We start from the raw sequence: 18,778 nt of genomic DNA, 5'->3' as shown, positions 1-18,778 counted from the left end.
TGTCCTAATTCACTGACAAAATCTCAAATGTAGCAGGTGATCATTGTACCATTGTGTATGGTAAAGGTTTTATCAGAAACACCACTGTTAAAAGTAGCATATCTTTGTTTCAACAACCTTGTCATATGAGAACTGCTAGGACTAACATTAAAAGTGTGAAGAAATAATATGCTCAAGATAGAATGACTGTTTTCTTTCATTCTTCTATTGCTGTTTGCTTTGCCATCACCTAGATTTCTTGGCTCTTACACTAGCTATGACTACTTGAAAAGGAACATCAAGTGGTAAGACTGTTGTTGATGTGAGGATGTTTTCAGGTGTCCTCTGACTGTTACATTTCATCACAGGCATTATGTGCACTTAAAATTTTAAACACAAATTCTGCAAGTAAATGCAATAATATGTTGCAGTCCAAAATTCCAGGTATTTGTGAAATCAATAATTTCCTGAATTAAACTTATCAAGAAATATTTCTAATTTTAATAAAACTGTTTTGAAAATAAGATTTTAAAATTACCTACACTATGCACATAAAGCTAGTGAAGCTTAAGCTGACTACATTCCTTTCTAATGAAGATGGCATTGTTCAAATACTAGGTGTATTCAGAAGAGTTGTACTAGAATCCATTGTCCTATTGGCTAATTATGCTTTTCAAAAACAACCCACTCAACCTCCCAAAAAGGTGGATTCATATTCTTATTTTGAAGACCTGCTAAGTAGAGAGAACTTTTCACTGAAATTACCCGCAATGAAATTGAAAACCAAAGAATCTCGTAGGCAATTATGCAAATACACCTGAAATGTCATCTGCCTTTTGTTTGCCATGGTTTGTGTTACTAATCTTCTTCTAAAGATTCGATGTTGTCTTAATCTCTTGTGCTTATCAATAAATGTTTTTATACTTGAGACAGGATATTAAAGAAGATCGTGTTTTAATGTTTATAGGAAGAGATGGAAATCAGGTGATCATAGAAGAAAAAAAGAGCAGTGAATACAGGAGCTTTGAGCCCTGAGGAAGCAGAACAGTCAAGTGTTTGGGTTTTTTCTTTTATTTCAACAGGGGGAAAACAACCAATACTGAATCAATGGATAGGCCTGTGAGTGAGAAACGCTATGAGCCAGTCTCTCAAGTGACGACTCCTCCTCCCGCTCCCTCGGTCCAGTACACACAACCTCAGTCCATTAATAGTCCTGTCCTGTCTCTCCCAGCACATCACAAGCCTGCACATTCTGAAGGTGAGCAGCTGGAAAGCCAGCCTGTCTCATGTGGTGACAGCTGTCACTTGTCTGGTTGCTTCGGCAAGTCTGTGCTGGTAACTATGTTATTCTCCACTGAAACTTGGAATAATTATTAGTGAAAAATAGCTTTTTACTATAGTGAGATTGAGTTTTGTGAAGAGCTTTGGTGATCCTGTCTGAAACTGTAGCATCCAGGTGTTAATAGTTGCTATAAACTGTCTTGTCCATATTTAGTGGTCTCAGCAAAGACGATGTAAAACCTCCAGTACTTAAAAATGTACCTCTCTGTTCTTTGGACCAGAATTCTTTAGGCATGAGTGTTATAGTTGTAGACTTCTTAAACCAGAATAAAAAGTTGGTTTTACTTTCACATGGAGAGAATTGCCCAGTCCAACTGAATTTTCCAGTTCATGCAAGTGCATGATAGTATTTCAATACTGGTTTTCTTCCTTTATTTATTGGTCATGGTATAAATCAGTCTAATGTTTCCGTTGAAAGGTCATACCATTGTATCTAATGTATTTGTTTAATGAAACATCAGATAACTTGCCTGAACGTACAAAATGTAATAGGACCGATGATCGAAGAGAGCTAAGCTTGAACCTATATATATATTTTATATAGCAGATTAAGAGTTGACGAAGCTGTATTCTTATGTCATAGTGTGTGTGACTAGAAATTTCCAACAATTACTGAAGAGTTCTGTTATTTTTATCTGTGTTGCAGTTAACTCTGCGTCTGACCCTCCTCCACCTCAGAATAAGCCAGCGCTTTTCAGATCCTCTAGAGAGGACACTGTGCAGTCTACTTTTTATCCTCAGAAAAGCTTCCCAGACAAAGGCCCCGTTAATGGAACTGAACAGATTCAGAAAACAGTCACTCCTTCTTACAACCGCTTTACAACAAAACCTTACACTAGTGCTGCAAGGCCCTTTGAGCGCAAGTTTGAAAGTCCTAAATTCAACCATAATCTCTTGCCAAATGAAACTCAACATAAACCAGAGTTGCCATCAAAATCTCCAAATTCTCCTCAACCGATTTTGAAATCACACAGCTCATCGCAGCCTCCTGAGTTTGACAGTGGGATGGAGACCTTTGCTGTACAGGTTGACAAGCCTAAATATCAACCAAATAATGTTAATGCTGTGCCTAAAGCCATTCCTGTAAGGTAAGCTGCTGCTTTCTTCTTTCTGTTAGTACATCTATGAGTTCAGCTGTGAAACCCGTGGAAAAAAGTGCTGTGTTTTGGTTTTTGGGGGGTTGTTTGTTGGTTTGTTTGTGTGGTGTGTGTGTGGTGGTTTTGTTTTTGTTTGGTTGTGGGTTTTTTGATTGTGTGTGTGTGTGCTTCCAATTTCTGTTGATGTTATAGTTGAAAGATTGATGCTATGACTCAAATTCTGCCAAAGGGCATTGAAGAGCATTTCGATAGATACTTGGTATATGGCCTGTGTTCCTGTATCATCCTGCATCTTGTTATTAGAAAGTGGCATGGCTTTTATTTCCCATTTCTTGTACTATAATTATAAATCTTGTGGTAGGTAGTAGTAATTTGTCCTCAATTTGTTTCTAGAAGATGGAATTAATTACTAACGATAGCTTTTGCACCAAATTATATTCATTCTGTATCCTTAGGGAGACACCTCATGGTACATGTGCATAAGGGAAATTTTAAAAATACTTGTAAAAAGAGAATATCATTTTAGGGGTTCCACATGGGTCATCTTTACTATGAGACAAAACAACTGATTAAAAGCAGCTTGTGCTTGCCTAGTATGCTTTAAGAACTATGTCAAGAGCAACAGATCGTATAACAATATTAAGTTATTTGCTGACTTAAGTTTTTTCAATAATATTTGCAGAACAGTCTTTTGTTACTGTTTGATTTAAAAATAATACTGCATGAACCAGACTTGAAATCTTGCTTGAAATTTCAGTGACTCGGAAATGTAATTGAAGAGTGAATCCTGTTTGTTCTTAAGCAACTGAGAAATTTTGAAATTATTGGCTCTTTGAGCGAAATTCTTCAGAAATTATCTCAAATCAGCCATTTGATAATATTATGTGCTTCTCTTTAGTTATACCCTTGCGAACTGGGAAAAAAAGTGTGTTCTGTTTTGTGTGAGTTTTTGTTGTTGTGTTGGTGGTTGTGGTGTTTTTTTTTTTTTTAACAGGCTTTGTTTTCAATGTGTGTCTGAATAGAAGGGTTCAGTGTGGCTTGAATAAGAAATATTGCTCGTTATTGTATTGAAGTCACAATAGAGTTTTGGAAAGAAAAACAAACTTTCAGATGCTAACTGCATTTAGTTTTACTAAGCTGAAAGTGTGTAGCTGGGGCAAGTTCTTTCTGTATAATCCCAGAAGCAGGCATTTGAAAACACAAGATTCAAGTGGTCCGAATGCTTGTTTTAACTATTTTCTGAACATGTTCAGAGTTTGTGGGCTTTGGGAATTTTTTTGCATGAAAATGTTCTCTTCTCATGGCAGAACTAGAACTACTTTCTTCTAAGTTGTCCTGCACAATCAAGTGTGGGACACATTTAACGTTTTTCCAAAATCAGTGCTAGCCTACTCTAGGCTGTGCCCTGCTGAAGTGTTAGTGGGAGGTGTGCCACTGACTTTCAGGAAGAAAACATTGATAAAACTGCCGGGTTTCTGTCTGTCTTTCAGCCCTTCAGCACTCGAGGATGAGGAGGAAGAAGACGGACACACTGTTGTAGCCACAGCAAGAGGTGTCTTTAACAGCAACGGTGGTGTATTGAGCTCCATAGAGACTGGAGTCAGTATTATTATACCACAAGGAGCCATTCCAGAGGGAATAGAGCAAGAAATATATTTCAAAGTCTGCAGAGACAACAGTATACTTCCACCTTTGGACAAAGAGAAAGGTAAGAGCTGGCTCTGTACCTTGTTCTGTTATTTAATACAATTATTTTCTAACAGCAGCAAAACAGAATATGAAAATACCTTAATATGCTTCAATACATAACATATATTTCTGTATGAAGATACAGAGTATACATCTCACAAGCAGTACAAGTAGAGCAATATTCTGTTTAAGATTGAAAGTTGCAAGCAAGCGGGAAGCCTTGAATTATATCTTGAGAATATTTAATTTGTAGACCTAAGTACTCATTTAAAACTTACCTAGTACACTAAAGGAGGATTCTAAAGTCTTTTTTTAAGAATCTCTGGAATTGTAGATTCCCTTACAAAGTGCAGAGATTTATTCTAGGCGTTCTTATTAAAAATATTTCTTAATCTCACAGTTAGGACCAAAGGAACTTTAAAGCATGTGATCTAAACTAATTTAGCTTGAGTTAAATATTTGAAATGTACTTCAAAACACTTTAACATTTTAAAATACTCAGCGTTTTAACTTTTTTCAATTTCTCTACAGAAAACAGCTTCACGGTTTAAAAAAACAACTTTTACATAAATAAAAGTTTATTCCTGGTTTATAAGGGTTGAGTAGTGTTAGTTAAACAGTTTTTTCTAGTAAGTCTGTCTTTCTTACCACTAGTCCAGCGTGTGTGCATTTTCTGATCTGTCAGGTTCTTGTTTTCCTCAAGTCAAAAAACTAAAGGGATTAATTTCATGAATTTGCAGGTAAAGCCTTACTTGTAATCTGCAGTTACTTTGAATCTTCATAAACCAAACATAGTGTGATCCTCAACTAAATAGTCTTACATTGACATTTGGAGTTTTAAGCTAAAAATTGACCTATATGTTTGTGCACTTTATCTTTCTGACTGTTAGGATGAGGGTCGTGGGCAGAATAAATCCTTCAGCAGCTCAGGAGCCCAGTGTGCCACAAATCCATAGAAGCAGAACATTGCAGGCGTAGTGCAAAGAGAAGCGTGAGGAAAGCTGCTTACAGATTTGGAGATTTGTTTCTTTTTTGTTTATCCTTTTTCATTTTGAGATTGCAATATGTTCCATTGAAAAGTTACTTGAGTGCTTTGAGACTATGAGAAACAATCTTGCTAGGTGCTATTCTTTACTGACTGGTCAAAATATTCATATTTTTCTCCAAAACTGAGTTGCTAGCTAGCTCTGCAATGTAATTATGTAATACTTTGAACTTGTTTCAAGAAGACTCAGTAGCAGGTTTTTCTTTGTCTCAACTATAGGTGAAACACTTCTTAGCCCCTTGGTAATGTGTGGGCCTCATGGACTCAAATTCCTGAAGCCAGTGGAGCTGCGCCTGCCACACTGTGCGTCTATGACCCCTGATGGTTGGTCTTTTGCTCTAAAATCCTCCGACTCCTCGTCGGGTATGCTGTCCTCCCTCTGTCCTTTTGGGGCTTTTGGGTGCTATCGGATAATTTAAGTTAATTTGGCTAAAGGTGATGCTGTGTAATATAAAGAACTCAATCATTGTATTTGTGTCGAACTCTCCCATTTCACTTTCATTACAAATGTCTTTCTTACATTTACTCATGGTGCAAATTCATAGCTAAAACCATGATAGCAGAAAGAGTAATATCTCTAGTCTATTAAATATTATCGTATTTTTCTATTCTGTCTTCTTTCTTGAGGACTGCTACAGCTGAATACACTTGAAATGACAGTCGCACTAAAATGGAGAGGAAATGATTATGTACCTCTGATTGGCCTTTGTAACATAACTGGTGTTTGTCTGTTGCTTAATTAACCATATAGGACTCTGGCAAATCTTAACAATCTGCATGCTCATAACTCATGATTTAACGCTTGTTAACTGTTTCCATGTGTGCAAGTTGATGCTAACAACTGGGTCATTTAAGAAAACTATAGTGTTCAGTAAAAGCATTTACAATTCATTCTAATGTAGCTGGATTTTTCACAAGACTTTTCTTGCTTGCTTCTGCCTATTTCTCCTCTACCGCCTTTTACCCAGAAGTTTATGGTTGATAGTAAAAGTTGCAACTAGGTTGCAATTTTATTTACCTGTTTATTTTTACCTCACTGTGGCTTTCTGGGATGAGGGGGAGAATGTATTGGCTGAAATTGTCAGTGAGGAGCCTAATTGAGAATTCTGGGCAAGTTTCAAGCAATTTCATGAAATGGCTGTGAGGTTACAGAGCTTTAAAAAGGCATGTTTGCACATCTGGGGAAAAAGTCTTAAGGTTTTATTCAGCTACCTTCAAAAATATATGGTGGAAGGTTCAAACCATTAATGTGTATGTACGCTCTAAGTAATGACTGAACGATGTTCTTCTGTATGCAGCATTTAAGCCACCATGTATGCATATCTTCTGACACTAATGTATCTCTCACCATCAACACCAAAGCACTGATGCTTTGAAAGATGAAAGCATCAATCCCCTTGATGGGAATTCAATAACCTAGAGGTATTAATGGCAATAATTTTTAGTTTTTTATAAGCTATTATATGCATGTGTTGCATGCATCTATTTAACAATGTGTGTATACATGGCAGTGCTAAAACAGGGACTCGTAAGTTATAGAGTCCCAAAAGATACGACAACTATGTACAAAAATGACACAACACTTCCTTTGTAACTAATAGCACCTGTTCATGAACTTACTTGAAGTCGAGGGAGAGGACTCAAATGATCTAAATAACAACTGAAGTTACTGAGACATTTTTCTCCCTTTCTGAAGTGGGATATGTGAGTGTGTGCATGTGTGGGTGAGAGCAAGAGTGTGTGTATTTAAACCCTAGCACTTTCTGTACTGTAAATATAACACCACATTCTGTTAATCTGAAATGGGATGTATATCATAACATTGCTCTTTTGAGACAAACTTTAAAATTAGGCAATTCTGTCTTATGATATGTAAGTAGACCATACTGTGTCTTAAATAAATAATTGTTTTCTCTCTTTCTAAATTAGTTGGTTATGGGACTCTGATTTTTGAGGTGGCTTTACAATAACAGTTTATACAACTCTGGGTTTCTTCTCTCTTCAGTCGTCTGCTCTACCTCATCTTTTCTTAATGTATCCATGTTCTGTCCTGCAAGTGACATTCATTTGCACTTACTAACATCCTTTCTGCCACATTTAAGCCTTCATATATTGGTATTTTACTGTTAAATCCTTTCAAAAACTTGAATGATTCTGGTATTAAAACTGACCGGGGAGAAAAGTTGCCTTTTATGGCCACGCCTGTTAGAAAGTATTAGTAAAAAATACTGCAGGATTTTTTTTTTCCAAAGCAATCTATGTAAGTATGAGGAAAAACATCCTTAACAGCTAGAGGTTGCACTGGCCACAGTCTAATCCTACTATTTAGGTGGAAAGGTGGGGAAAAAGTCTGCCATTATCTCATGTGCAAGACTAGGACCTGGTTGTCCTACAGCCCTGTTTTGCCCTTCTCCTAACATATTTGATCTTGTGAGTTTTGAATGGAATTCCTTGCATCTATAAAATGCAAAATCCTCTGGCATTATTTGGCTTCTTAACCGAAATAAGTAGTCTTGGTTGGTTGCAGTAAACTTGTTTGCATTCGCTAACTATACACAGGCCACTTCTATTTGTCCCTACATCAGATGTTGCCATCACTCAGTGCATTGTGTACTTCATTTTGTTTTCATGAGTTCTTCGAGAAAATTATGTGGAGTTTACATCAGTGTCATTTAATAGAGAGGTTTCAGGTGTTTGCAGTCTGACTGGGTTCTCTGACTTGTTGCACATTTCTCTAGGCAGATCTGTTGTGGCCAAGTTATTTAAAGTCATTTCTATCTGGAAAGCTTAAGAGAACATCAGTGCATTTTCCACTGTTCTACCATAGTGGGATGACACTTTTTGTATAGTGGCAGCATTTAGTGGTGGTTTTAGGTGGGTAAATGAAGAATACTTTCTCCATTTGAAAAAGATGATTGACTGTGCAGGTGGAATGTAACCTTTGTCTGATGACTTTCACTCCTAACAGACTGTTATGTAGGACCTTTGACCATAAGCAGATAATATCTTTTGTAAACATTTTAAAGTATGTACCAGTTAATTAGAATCCCTTTTAGATTGTCAGTATTTCAGGCTCTTAAACTAGTATACTGGTTGTAGCTGCTAAAGGACTACAATCCTGTTTACAGTAATTTTCATAACAGAAAATAAAACCGCTAGTGTGTCATAGTGTTTAGTTATGACATAACTCCTGATGTGACTCATCTGTGGTGAGAACTATTCCAAGAAACTTCAAATGCATCCTACCTAGATTTGCTTTTAAAATGTCTTATTTTTTTCTGGCAATTTTGGAAAGAGTCAGTGAATACCTGGTTCACTGTTAACACTTCTGAAGTGGAAAGCACTATGTTGGTGCTGTAGAGTAGAATGACTTACACTTAACAGTTCTTGAGTGCCACAGCATCTGTTTTGAATAACTGGTCTATCCTACGTTATATGAAAATAAAGGGTTAATATTTTCTTGATAACATATAAACTGCAGGGTTAAAGAGGAGGAAAAAAGAGGAAAAAAAATCCCCAAACCACCAATGAACAAACAGATGTTGATTCAGAACTTAAAACCTCCTGTCCAAAAGCTTGGTTGTTTCAAGATGTGCACTGTTTGACAGCGGATACTAAACACCAGCATTGTGTTTTCCTCCCACAGGTGACCCCAAAACCTGGCAGAACAAGTCTCTTCCTGGGGATCCAAACTATCTTGTTGGAGCAAACTGTGTCTCAGTCCTAATTGACCACTTCTAAATATTAAGTTAGCTGAGTAAATAATGTGAAACTGAGATGGACCTTACATATAAACTGAACCACTCTATCAAGTATTAACTGTTCTATAAGTGATAATGGATCTTAGTGTTTAAGCATCTTGCTTTAACTAACAAAGGTTTAGCAAGTACACTCTTTGAACCATGGTCACAATACATGCCACGAGCAGGGAGTGTACAGTGGGAACAAGGTAGGGGTTTTGCAGGTTCTGTATGCTTGCATTTGTTGGTTGTTCTTTTGTGGGGTTTTGGTTTGTTTCTTTTTTTTTTTTTTTTTTTTTTTTTAGGACACTACTACTATTTCGTTGATTAAAATCTGAAAGTACCAATGGAATTATATTCAGAGGAACTGAATTTGATTCATAGTCCACTGATGAAAACACAGAATTTGACCTGCATTTTTACTATTGTGTGTTTGTAATTCACAAGACGACATCTTGGTCTCTAGTTTTTAAATGACTTTTGGTGTACATGTCCAGTAACATGACAATCAACTTGGGATAGCACAGTTTAGATGTTTTCCTCTGCAGAGAGGCTAATGCAAACACATCTACTTACTGTATATGGAAACATTGTCATGAGAACGGGGGGGTGGGGGAGAAGCATGTGGGATGACTATGGTTCAGTTGCCTCTGTGGATTTGTAAATTAACCACATTATTACAGACCTATTAACCAGCAGGGATGCCTTACCCTCATGTTTTTAATAGTCTTAGCTCTCATAGTTCTCTGTATTAAGTTTGTATGGCTTTTGTGCTTACCTAGATAATATATCATGGGAGACTGGGGAAAGAGGGGGGGGAAAAACCCACACACAAAAAAAACTTGTGAGCTTGGTTTAGAGAATGAGTATTGTTTGTGTTCATCAGCCAGAAGAGAACCAGAAGAAAATGATGGTATGTTTTCTGCTATGCATTTGAAAATTTATAGATGTTATAGACCGCTTGTATATAATGCGTGCATACCACTTTTGTTCTTGGTTTGTAAATTAACTTTTATAAGCTTTACCTTTTTATATATATAAATATATATAATAACAAACAAAGTTTCTTAAGGATATCTTTGTATTCTCATACCTTTTGAGCCTTGAACTTTGACATCTGCAGCAATAAAGCAGCATTTCTACAATATACGAACAAGGACATTTTTTAAAAATGCACAAAGTTGTTACCTTTTTAAGTGCTGCATTTAAAGAATATAACTCGGAATTCTCTACTTTGATTAAATTCTTGAAAAGTATCCCTACTGTAATTTGTCATAAGGATGCTGTACTATGTGCCCTGAAATGTATTTTTTTACTAATAGACAATTTATTACGGCACAATGGCACTACTACTGTTTAGATAATATACCACTGCATTCTGTTAATGAGTTATTAGCTATTCAGGTGTGGCTGATTTTTTTTTTCTCTGCAGTTATTAAAATTACACGTTTCTAAATATACAGAATAAAACTGTTTTTAAAATAATAAAGGAGATTGTAGTACCTTATTGTTTCTGAAATGCATTTATATGAATGTGACAAAATCAATTTTAACTTTTTTCCTATGTAAGTAGACAGCTGGATTCTGCCGTATGTTCATACTTGAAGCAGAGCTCTTCCATGGAGTCAGTTGGAATGGTCTGCAGCAGGGCTTCTGGAATGAACTCCAGCATGGATCCATTGGAAATACTCGGGACAAGTTGGAATGGTAGATTTGTCCCCTGGGCCACTATGCTGGTGCTAGTTTTCTTATTGTATGTACTCTTCCAAATGCTTTGGTAGCGTTCTATCATGTAGATTTACACATAGTCTAGTTAAACAATTTTAAAGAGGTTCCTACCGAATCCCATGATCAAGCCTGTTTGGAGTACTTGGTGGCTAATTAGTATGTTAATACTATTCTAGAAGATAAAATAAATTCTAGAAGTTATTTTTAAATAATGCTGGGAAACATTGCATAACATTGCAGTTAGTTTGTTTCTCAGGCATGACTTACCCTAGAAGACACATTCACTACTGTTACTGCTACTCCTTATGGCTTAACTGTAGGATCAAGCAGAAAATTGACTGGCAAGGAACCTGTTCATGCTGTGATGGCATTTTTCATTTGTCTTAGTCCTAATATACTGGTGGTATTTTTTTGAATCAGCAGAAAGGAAGGTTTCAAAATGGCATGCAGAGCATCTTGGATGAAAATTCTAATACTAAAATTTTCTAAGTGTTCTTTTCTACTTCAGATCTTAGAATTATGTGAAACACTACAAAAGGAGTCAGTCAGTTGAACTTGAGGAACCCTAGAGTTACATTGCATGGACTTTTTGCAGTGGTCCTATTTGTGTCTTGGACATCGTGAGTCCAGCAGGCTGGAAGGCGTAACTGTCCAGAGTTGCTTTTCCTGTAGTGACCACACAATATATTTCTGCATTTCATTTCTTTACTAAAGAGAGTAGGGCCATGTCTTTCTATCAAAAAAAAAAAAAAAAAGTTACAGCTTTTGCTCTGCTGTCACTTGAAAAATGACATGAGAAAGTTGATGCTGTTCAAAAACGTGGCAATTCTCTACTGCTACTGGAATTCTCTTTTGCTGTTTACTTGTGGGAATGTTTATCAAAGTGGCTAATTTAAACCACATGCATGTTTTCTTTCGCATTAAATCCCAATGCTTTTGGGTTAAAACGTGGACATTGAGAATAACTGTGCTGAAATAACACATTTTCGTATTTTAAAATATCATTGTTTTTGAAATCTTTATCCTTGCAAGAGATCGTGTTCCTTACATATTTTATACAGGCAAGGCTCTGCAAGGAGGTAAGTTCATATGTCATACTTTAATTTACTATAGTTCTCTATTTAATGTAAACTTCAAAAATGGCATCTCCCAATTCTTCCTGTTTGTTTCAGCAATATACTGGCCAACTTCAGCCCTACAAATTGTACGGAAGTTTTAATAATGTAAATATCAAGTCTTGTTTCTAAACAAACGGCTTCAAGGGTGGAAGCAGATTCTCAATGGATACGGAATTGCTGTTCTCTCAGACTTAGGTTCTTAGTAAAAATATTTTTTTTAATTTTTTCAAGAAAAGCAGTAACGAGTATTCAGCTACACATACACAGACAAGTTATGGTTGTAAAAGTACTTTTCTGCTCCTGCCAACCTGGGTTAAGTGAAGCAAATCAGCAGTGTTTAAGGTCTGGTTGAAGATTCTCTGCTGTAATGTAACCTGGACCAGATGATGGAAATCAAAGCCATGCAGGTTTGGAGAATAAAAGATGTTAAGCTCTTCTGAAAAATGTTTTCTTCATATCTAAGACACTTGTGAGGAAAGTATTTGTAGAAGCCTTGCTGAGTGCCAGTGGTGCTCCGTTATGTACAGGGTTCTCTGGCAACTGGCTCTATCCATCAGCAAGATCAAATGAATGGGTAGAATAATTTTTCATTATATCCAAATGAACTGTGTGTTATGACCCTGTGAGCAAGCATCTGAGAATAAAAAACACTTGATATTAGTGAAAGTATATGGAGCTGGCTGTTTATGCACGCACATGTAGATGTGAATGCTACCTGTTAGTTTTTTCCATTGGCTTGAATACTGTGGACCACTTGGCTTTGTGACAAACAGTTGTCATTCTGGTGACACTGAAGTAATTATGCTATCAATGAATTTGGCTTGAAACCCAGTTTTGACAAAGATTAAAGGATGTTTTGGTGGGAAGCAAGGGTGCTATCCTACTTACTGTAATTAAACTTTGAAACACTTACAGATCATTTCAAATTGCTGTGAAACAGTTTTTGCACATACAGCTGCCTGTCAGTGCCTTTAAGTAGTAACAGTTCTTACTGTGTAAGGTGCGGAGAACAGGTGCAAACCAGAACCTCCTAATCTACAAGTGCAATTGTCCTGTTTTGTTACTGCAGGAGTAATAGAGGAGATGAAAAGTGAATACAGAGAAACACTTGGTTTCACATACTGCTGAGCAACTAGAATTGCCATTGTGTGAACTTGGGGAGGAGAGCAGAAAGTGCAATTTATGCTTAGAATGACAAGAACAAATTTTAGGCTGACTTGGTCAGCTATTAATTCACTAATGCTGATTCTGAAATTACTCTAATCTGCCCTGTGACAATGTATATGAAGTTTCCCATTGAAGTTCATTATACAGCACTAACTGCCTTTTGCTCCTCATCTCTGGCACTGATGAAGTGACAGTGGAAGAGTGGAGACCCATGGAAAACATCCAGCTGTTACCTGGCCCGGAGAGGCTGCCAGTGAGGCGGGTTTGGTGTCTCTCACTGTTGCTGACAAGGGAAGAACTATGGTTTGTGTTACATAGTGGGGACCTCACCAGCTCATCTGTTCTGTGTTTCTCAGGACAGTGGTAAAAGGTTGTGGAGTCTCTTTCTGTGGGGACATTCAAAGCCACCTGGACACATTCCTGTGTGAGCTACTCTAGCTGTACCTGCTTTAGCAGCTGGGTTGGACTAGATGATCGCCAGATGTCCCTTCCAACCCCAACCATTCTGTGATTCTTTGAAGATATTACGCTTTTATATGAGGAAGTTAGATGCTCTGCTTGCCGTTAGGGGTCTATACTGGGGTTTGTGTGTACATCTTGGGGCTTAGGTTTTGTTTTTTACATTGCGGCTAGCTCTCTGTGAAGAACTTGAAGTCAGGAGTACTGCAGAACCTCTAGTAGCTACATCTGGTTTGGGATTATAAATGCCGGTGGTTGGTACCACTACAGACCATTATCAAACTAGGAGTGTCATGCGTTTTCATTATCTGCAACAGCTTGCTCTATTTTGTGGTGTTCCCTTGCATTTCTGACCTGATGTCCTGTATGGGGGAGGGAGGACAGACACAAGAGATGGGACTTCTGCTTACCTGGGGACAACAAAAATAAAAAGTGTGCGTAGTGGAGAGAGTCTCAGAGGTTTAACAGTTTCTCTAAAACATTAATTCTGATGCAATTTTCTGCATTCAGTAGTCTGTTACTTTTCTCAGTATGACAAAATTGGCTGAGCATTGTTGCTGCACTGGAGGTAGCGTGAGGATGTGATGGCACGTGTGAGATCTTACGATCAGCAAAGGCTGGGGAGATGGGAGTTGGGCAGATAAACCAAACTCTTGGCATTGCTTTATCTTCACTCACGTTATTTGAATAGACTTGAAAAACTTGCATAAAACCTGAAAATAAGTTACCTTCAGTAGAGTTAAACACCGTGTACTTCTCTGTGTGCATAATGTGTCTGTTCCAGCAAATCATTCCCACTAGAGAAACCTGCAATTTTCTAGTTCTTACCCTAATGTTAACTATTGCCATGTTCTAAGGGTCTTTCTTGTTGACTTTAATAGCAATTAATTGGGCAACTGAAAAAATAGATTCCTAAGGAAATAAAATGTAGTCTATTGGTGACTACTGAGATTCTTTCTTCTTGGGTGTTGAGTGCATATTACATTTTCCTTAAAAATAACTGAGCAAAACCCCCTATTATTTAAATATTCAGCTAATGTACCTTGTCTTCACAGTATTCTGCAGCACTTGTCCATTTTATACAAAAGTTGCTGAGCATAGTAGATACGATAGGCTGTGAACAATATATATAAATTACAACCTGTTGAGTGCAGGTTTAAAACTCATTGGTTAATGTATCAATTTTTAAATTATATTAAAAACAAGCAATGTCTTCCTAGAGAAATTACCACCTACTTCCATCTTCCTTCCTTTCAACTTTAGGGCTTAGAAGTGAAAAACAGGCTGTAGAATTTAAGAAAACTGAGATCCGGCATTCAGTTTGGTAGGTGCTTTTATATCTTGTCACTGGATTACCAGTGGTGGTACTTAATCAAACCTATAGCATGTACTTTAAGTCTACGTACATTTGAAAGCCTTGCCATAAACTTAATGATTTTGAGGTAATCTTGCCAGTGTGGAAACCTGGCACTGAAAATTATTCTTTGCAGAAAGAAGACGAGAAAAAACTTCTTTACTAGAAGGAGCATTCGTACTGTGGAGCTTAAAAGTGAACTTCCAGTGTGGACGATGTAGCGGTGAAGCTGGCTGCAGTGATTTCCCTCCTAATTATACTTTTGTTCTTACTCAATTAATGACCAAATATTTCAAGTTCATCACATTGCAGAATAGAAAGGTGAGGTAGAATTAATTACATTGGTGATAAAGGAATTTACATATTTGATTACTGAAGTAGCATGTTGGTCAAGAAGTGCATCAGGGAAGTCAGCTTAGTGACCAGGAGATAGTTGCCTTAATTTTAAGGTTTTTATTAACTGTTTTCAGTTTGTCTTAGCTAAAAGCTCTGGAAAGGCACAAGTTGTACGCAGATGCAAACCTTACTATATGGTATATGATGCTATGAAATTAGCTACATAAATGATAATCTGATGCTCCTATAGAACAGTTGGAGCCCGTGCCAGAAGGGTCGTAGCGCTTTTCCCTGAACATCACTGGCAGTCCCACTTCTTTTGTTTCTGCCAGCAACACACTCAAGTTATTTATAGCACTTTAGATGTCTTCTGAGAATGCAGGAGTGATGAGAGCATGCTTCTGTGTTTTTAAGCTATATTTTATTTACAGGCTTTCATTTTTTTAAATAATTCATGTCTTCATGGTTCTAGGCAGTCTTGAAAAGGTGATTCAGATATAAACTTTACACAGCTATGTCTGTCTCACCAAAATAAGAAGCCTTACTTATCTGATCTGGTTCTAGTCCCACATCTTAATGTGGTGCTCTGCTGGTAAAGAAGCCTATGGGTTTTGTTCGATTTCAAGAGACTAGAAATGCTTGGTTTGGTGGCATATAAATGTGATTCCCATTGTTGAATGGGCATGGATGGCATGGAGTTGCAGCCACTGATAATAACAGCTGTCCAGTTTTAAATCATCCCAGTAAGTGGGGAGAGCAGTTTGTGACAAAATAAGCTGAGAATTATCGCAAAGCAGAAAAAGAGTTTCCTGAGAGCCCATAAATACAGCTGATTCTGCTGCAGCCTTGTATTTAACAAGTGTCACCCCCAAAACCAAAAAACACCATGCCACTGCTATCACAACTCCCTGATTATGTGGTTTTTTTGACAAATTTCTGTACAGGGTGTAGAAATTTGTAGTCCCCAGTGAACGTGAGGGAGACTAGCATCATTGTGTGAGCGAGGAGTTTGGACTTCGCCTCTGCAGCACGAGAATAGGTGATGAGCAAGCACAGAGGTATGGCTTCGCACTTCCTTATTACGTTTTATTTAAACTGATAACAAACACTCCTCTGACATACCCATGACTTTTGACATGTTTTGTGTTTCTCCTTTGTTTTTTTTGGATAGTTACAAGTTTGACCTTGCTACTCTGGTCTGTAGGCTCTATAGCTTTTTAAAGTATAGCAGTGACAGTTGTGAGGCCAACATACTTGGTACTGCTTTGTGTGTGTGGATTTCAAAGCATTTAACAATTCTGAAGGGATTAACTGCCACTCTTGCGTTCTAGGCATGATCTTTTTTTTTTAATATGAAAAATACAAAGCAACTAGCTCTGACTTCCTAGCGATGAAGCCATATATAGAGAATGCACCATACTCCCATGTAAGAATACCTGTGTGGTATTCTGTTTAGGTCAAAACGTGACAGAAATTGAACTAGAGAAGTGTAAGTTCTTGCTTTGTGTATTGGTCCTCCAAACCTCTGCCAATCTGTTGAAGAGGGCAGAGCATCCCTGTCAAAGATGGTGGAATCCCTATCTGCAACAGAAGTTGGTAAGCTTTGATCTCTTACTGCATTTTTGTAGAAATTAGGAATAATTTTATCATATGGTCTTGAGGTTTGTTTATCACATCATCATAATCTGGTGTAATTGGGCTATTCTTGGCAAACAAGAAAAAGAAAGATAATTTGATGTCTTTGGAACAAAAACATCTCTTAAGAGGTTTCCTTGTTCTTGCTGTGAAGGAGAGAACATATAATTTAAAATATTTAAAAATGAATAATTCAGCAATTTGTGTTAGATTCTCTTTGTCGGACAAAGACTTCTGTGCAATGACAGCTCTGCAGCAGAACACTTATGCAGCGCGTATGTAACGCAGTCAGTGAATACAAAGTCATGCTTAACTTCTGACAGCCTCTTATTGATCCTTTTGATTTATCAGACTTGTTACTGGCGGGTGTTGGCAGTTTTTCTGCAGCCCGAGCAGCTGCAGCGGGGTGTGTGTGACAGTAATGCTGGGCCGCTAGAGGGTGAGTCTGCCCGGGAAACCAGCAAACTGCTGTGCGGTCCTGGAAGGCAGCGTGTGCATAGCCGGCTCCAAAGGATGCTCCTTGAATGTTGTGTTCCTTCCCTTTTTAGTCATTCTCCAGGCATTTTCACATCAGGCTGTAGCAGTGTTGAATAAATATTCAAACTTGCTGACAGTGTGTTGTGTAACTGATCTCTTCAAATCTAGGTGGCCATGGCTAGAATGTTGCAGTCCTGCCCAAATGTGCATTCTTTGGGTATCTGTTAAAGACCTGGTGTCAAGCACTGAGCGGGCACGCCTGCGACCTCCGTGCGAGGACAGGTTGGTGACGGTGTGCTGGGTGTGCCTGTGCACCTGCCGCACAGCCCCGGTCTGCACGCACCTGGACCTTTGCACAGACGCGGACACACATTCATACTTCAGAGCACTGAGCTCCGGATAAATAAATACAGAGCTTCAAATGTCTTAGCCGTGGTTTAAAACTGTCATAATTCCTAAACAAGAAGCATGTTTTTATAGAAGGCAGCTAAGAATATATTTGTAGTATTAATGTAGTCATCAAAAAGCTTGGCTTGGCCTTCAGTTGTGCGGCAATAAGGAGCCCAGAGCTGCTCGTACAGCTAACGGTTGTCCACGTTCACTTCAGTTGTAAAGGACAATTGCACTGGCAGAAATAGTTCTTTGTGTTCCTTCTGCAAATGGGGTTGGCTAAATTTTTTTGAGGCTTGCTGCCTGTTTCAGAAAACAGTGTTTGCTCAAAGGCTGCTTTTGTGGTTACAAACCAGGTGTTATTATTTACTCAGCTATGAAAGCAAAGGAAGAGACAGTGGAATAGAATCAAAAATTCACTGTGGTGAGTTGCATTTGTGCTATCTCACTCTGCTTCAGCACAGTGTTTTCCGCCTTTGTCATTTATCCAGGACTGTGGGTTTTCTTTATAGACTAATAAACTGATGGGGGAAATGCTTGAAGGATGCTATGATGTAATTTACCCAGCAAGAGATTATGAACTTTTGTAGATTTTTATAGTCTGCACTTAATTTTTCATGTTTCTTTGTATGAACTGTTATCTCTTCTGAACAAGATTGGAAACAAGCCTTAGGAAATAAATCACTGTAGTACAGAGTCATTTCCTAAAGAACAGCTATGTAAACTGTACTGCCGGATTTTTTTACTATATCAAAATGTGTTTTCAGAATGATATGATGTCTGTATGACAACACGATTTGTTTTATAGTCTAAATGGAGTAATCTGGATCAATATTTTAGAAGAATCTTCTGTTTTGCAAAATTGGGGGTTTTTTCCTTCAGTAGAAGACTGATGTTTGTGCCATGGGAATACTTTCTGGGAAATGGTTTGTTTTGTTCTACAGAAATAAAAGATGTGCTTTGTAAGGTCCCCACTGTAGAGCTGTAATCATATATAAGCATTTTAAAGGGTTACTTTGAATATAATTTCAGCTACCTGGAACATCAGTTACAAAACTCATGTTTAGACTGTTGGGCAATTGTTTATGAATATGGAGTTAAAAAAATAAAATTGTTAAAGGCCTCAGCATTTGAGACTTTAGCATTTTAATGCAATTCATTATTAAGCCCTCTTCAACTCCTCATTTTTCTAGTTGTCTTAAGAAAATAGTGATTTGAAGTAT

The 18,778-nt window shown here is 37.6% G+C and overlaps 1 protein-coding gene across 5 annotated transcripts in view; it reads left to right on the top strand.

The window, feature by feature from the left end:
- Positions 1–10,338, top strand: part of TJP1 (tight junction protein 1) — a 72,476-nt gene extending 62,138 nt beyond the window's left edge. For 2 of the 5 annotated variants that reach the window (XM_065641366.1, XM_065641364.1), the window contains 5 exons: positions 1,062–1,237; positions 1,967–2,408; positions 3,908–4,125; positions 5,371–5,454; positions 8,798–10,338. In XM_065641366.1, the coding sequence (XP_065497438.1) occupies positions 1,062–1,237; positions 1,967–2,408; positions 3,908–4,125; positions 5,371–5,454; positions 8,798–8,892 (1,015 nt within the window). In that variant the 3' untranslated portion in view covers positions 8,893–10,338. Of the gene's footprint in view, positions 1–1,061; positions 1,238–1,966; positions 2,409–3,907; positions 4,126–5,370; positions 5,515–8,797 lie in introns of all 5 variants that reach the window. The other 3 variants (XM_065641365.1, XM_065641362.1, XM_065641363.1) reach the window with 2 other exon arrangements.
- The last annotated feature ends 8,440 nt before the right edge of the window (positions 10,339–18,778 follow it).

Source organism: Caloenas nicobarica, chromosome 10 (assembly GCF_036013445.1).
Source record: "Caloenas nicobarica isolate bCalNic1 chromosome 10, bCalNic1.hap1, whole genome shotgun sequence".
Lineage (NCBI taxonomy): Eukaryota > Metazoa > Chordata > Aves > Columbiformes > Columbidae > Caloenas > Caloenas nicobarica.
The sequence above is the reverse complement of the archived record's forward strand: the minus strand, read 5'-3'. Positions and strand labels throughout refer to the sequence as shown.